This window comes from Quercus lobata, chromosome 1 (assembly GCF_001633185.2).
Source record: "Quercus lobata isolate SW786 chromosome 1, ValleyOak3.0 Primary Assembly, whole genome shotgun sequence".
Lineage (NCBI taxonomy): Eukaryota > Viridiplantae > Streptophyta > Magnoliopsida > Fagales > Fagaceae > Quercus > Quercus lobata.
In genome coordinates this window covers 33,183,666-33,186,781 of record NC_044904.1, presented here as the reverse complement: position 1 = coordinate 33,186,781, position 3,116 = coordinate 33,183,666, and the positions used below count along the sequence as shown (strand labels likewise).

Here is a 3,116-nt window from a genome sequence, read left to right as displayed (position 1 = left end):
TTGTACTGTTTGGACAGTGAACAGTGACATTTACCTTTTACCTACCTACTTTTTTAAATACATTTTTCAACAGATTCTCTATCTTTTTTCTATTTCATTTAAATACTATTTCTTCATTCATTATTTATTCATTTTGTAACGCACGTATCCTCATACCCCATCCCCACTCCTTTCTTTGAAATTTTTTTGTTATGTTTAATTCTTTTACTAATGAACAATAGCACATCAAGTGTGGAGAATGACTGTTTATTAGTAAAAAACTTTTTGAATTTTAAAGAAATTGTTGAAGCTCTTTTTGCCTCTTTTTTCTGATTTCATTTCCTATATTTTGGCTTTATCAGAGAGATTTTTGTTTATGATTGTTTTTTTTTTTTTTTTTTGGCTGGCTGTACTTGAGCTAAAGAGAAATAAAGCACTTTCTAGGAATGTCAAAGTTAGCATTGAAATTACATGGAAAGTTGCAGAAACCACGCGAATATCTGACATCGCGTGGTGGAAAGCGTATATCTTGTACGCGCCTGCGGTGCGCTGGGCCCTAGACCGTACACAATTCCACGAACACGATAAACCTCTAGAATAGTCCCTAGTGCGAGTATTTTTCTTTTTTGGTAAAAACGAATCGTCCGAGTGTTTACACGTAAGTAAGACTTATCGCGCACCTCTCAGACGACCCCTCACCCACGTTTTGCACTCTACAAACGCGGTCACGCAAAAGATTTTCTACTTAAGGCGGCGCCACACACTATAATACTACTGGCCAGGACACCCTGTCTCACAACAAATACTATACATTAAAGCTTTTCACAATCTTAATCCCCAAGAAAGCAGTACACATCTTAGATTTTTCCTCGTCAGCACTGAAGTCACACTCGAGCACTGATACAATCCCCCTATATATATTGTACAAACCTCACTAATCTTGTTCCATCCAATTTTCTTATTCACTAAACATTCAAACTTTTGTAGTTTCACTTTCACACATATACATATTTCCTACACTATTTCACTCTATCTATGTCCATGAAGAGAGCCAGAGAAGCTGGAGATGTTCAGACCATAGACATGGCCAATTGCTTGATGTTACTATCAAAAGTTGGCCAAATTGATTCCACCAAAAATAATTCACGTACTCGTGCTTTTGTATGCAAGACATGCAATCGGCAGTTTCCATCGTTTCAAGCCTTGGGAGGACACAGAGCAAGCCACAAGAAGCCTAGGTTAATGGCTGGAGACCTATTTCATAACATGCCAAGCTCACCCGTGAAGCCAAAGACACACGAGTGCTCCATATGCGGGCTTGAATTCTCGATTGGACAAGCACTTGGAGGACATATGAGGAGGCATAGGGCTGCCATGAGTGAAGATTTGTTGGTTAATAATGATCGTGTTGTGCAAGCCGTGCCTATCATGAAGAAATCAAACAGCAAAAGGGTCTTGTGCTTGGATTTGAATTTGTTGCCGCTGGAAAATGATCTCAAGTTGTGCAGTTGGGGATAATTATGGCTAGCTAGATTATTGGTTAATTGATTAAACTTTCGGGTATATATACATATATATATTCTCCCACTTCATTAGGAGTTTTCTACTTAGATTTCTTTTATTTATGTTCATAAAGATTACGAGCTAGAGATCTTCTTCTTCTTTTTTCTTTTCTTATATTTTTGCTATTTTGTTATACAGTTTTTTTTTTCGTTGTCGCTGAGTTTTTTGTTAAATTTTTTTCGTAGACATGAAGATTAAATCATTAAAATCACATAAGCCATATTTCATTCTCAGATGCCTTAAATTCCTAAAGCAATTTTGATTTCCCTCTTCGTCTGAATTTATGTCTTTCAATTACTTCGTAAGTAATCTAAAAAATTTGAAGAGTCTCTAAGATTGGAAAAATGTTCTGGTACCTGCTTTTACCTTCCCAATTTAATCGGTTGCTTGGAAACTTTAGATGACCAATTACAGGTTTTATCAAATACAAGCAATGGCTGCACGTGCAAGGCACGTGCTGCCCCCAGCAGTGAGAAAATTAATATAGATTTTGTGTGTGAAACTGTGAATTTTTGCTCCTTAAATTTGATTATATTAAAAAAGAAGTCTAAGAATACAACAAAATATCACAATATTTTCACAATATCTTCATTTTTAGGATCCAAATAGATATTTTTTTTTTTTTATTTAAGAGAAATGCTACATTCATAACATTTTTAGAACAAATTCTAAATAACAAGTTATTATTGGTTTTAAACTGATAACATTGTTATTGTTATTCTCAAAACATATATTTTCAGTTGTGGTTGGTCACAGTCTCATATTTTATTATTCTATTTCGACTTGTAAGAAATTGATACTTCAATATTTTAAAAATATTGTGAAATTTGTTGTGTTAGTATAACAATATATATGTCAGCTTACATAAATATTTAAAAGAAAAAAAATACAAACTGATTACTCTGGAAAAAAAAAAAAAAAAAAAAAAAAACTTTAGGCATGGTAGAAATTAATGTTAAGATGTTGTGGACTTAGCATTTTTTTATTTGATTTATAAGAAACTGAGATCTCAACAATTGTGAAAATATTGTGATAATAATAAGTGTTGTAACACTTTCTCAAAACATTTATTTTCAGTTGTGGTTAGTCACCGTCTCATATTTTATTATTTTATTTTGACTTATAAGAAATTGACATGTCAATAATTGTGAAATTTGTTGCGTCAGTATAACAAGACATATACCAGCTTACATAAATATTTCAAAGAAAAAAAAAACACAAACCAATTATTGGGAAAAAAAAAAAAAAAAAAACTACAGTCTCATATTTTATTATTTTATTTCGACTTGTAAGAAATTGACATGTCAATAATTGTGAAAATATTGTGAAATTTTTTGTGTCAATATAATAATATAAATGTCAGCTTACATCAATATTTAAAAGGGAAAAAAAAAAACACAAACCGATTATTGAAAAAAAAAAAAAAAAAAAAAACTTTAGGCACTGTAGCTACAGTGCTAGTTGAATAAACAAAAGGGTTGAACAAACGAAAAATATATATATATATATATTGTGAAAATATTTTATTTTATTTCGACTTGTGAAAATATTATTGTGGGGATCGTTCGATTAAT

The 3,116-nt window shown here is 31.9% G+C and overlaps 1 protein-coding gene across 1 annotated transcript; it reads left to right on the top strand.

Moving 5' to 3' along the window:
- Positions 1–769: 769 nt before the first annotated feature.
- LOC115950194 (zinc finger protein ZAT11-like) lies at positions 770–1,656 on the top strand. The gene has a single exon (XM_031067456.1). The coding sequence runs from the start codon at positions 1,015–1,017 to the stop codon at positions 1,495–1,497; it is 483 nt and encodes a 160-aa protein (XP_030923316.1). The 5' UTR covers positions 770–1,014; the 3' UTR covers positions 1,498–1,656.
- Positions 1,657–3,116: the final 1,460 nt, after the last annotated feature.

What these genes read in the sequence shown, in the direction of transcription:
- LOC115950194 (XM_031067456.1), top strand. Translation starts at nt 1,015, where the DNA reads ATGTCCATGAAGAGAGCCAGAGAAGCTGGAGATGTTCAGACCATAGAC.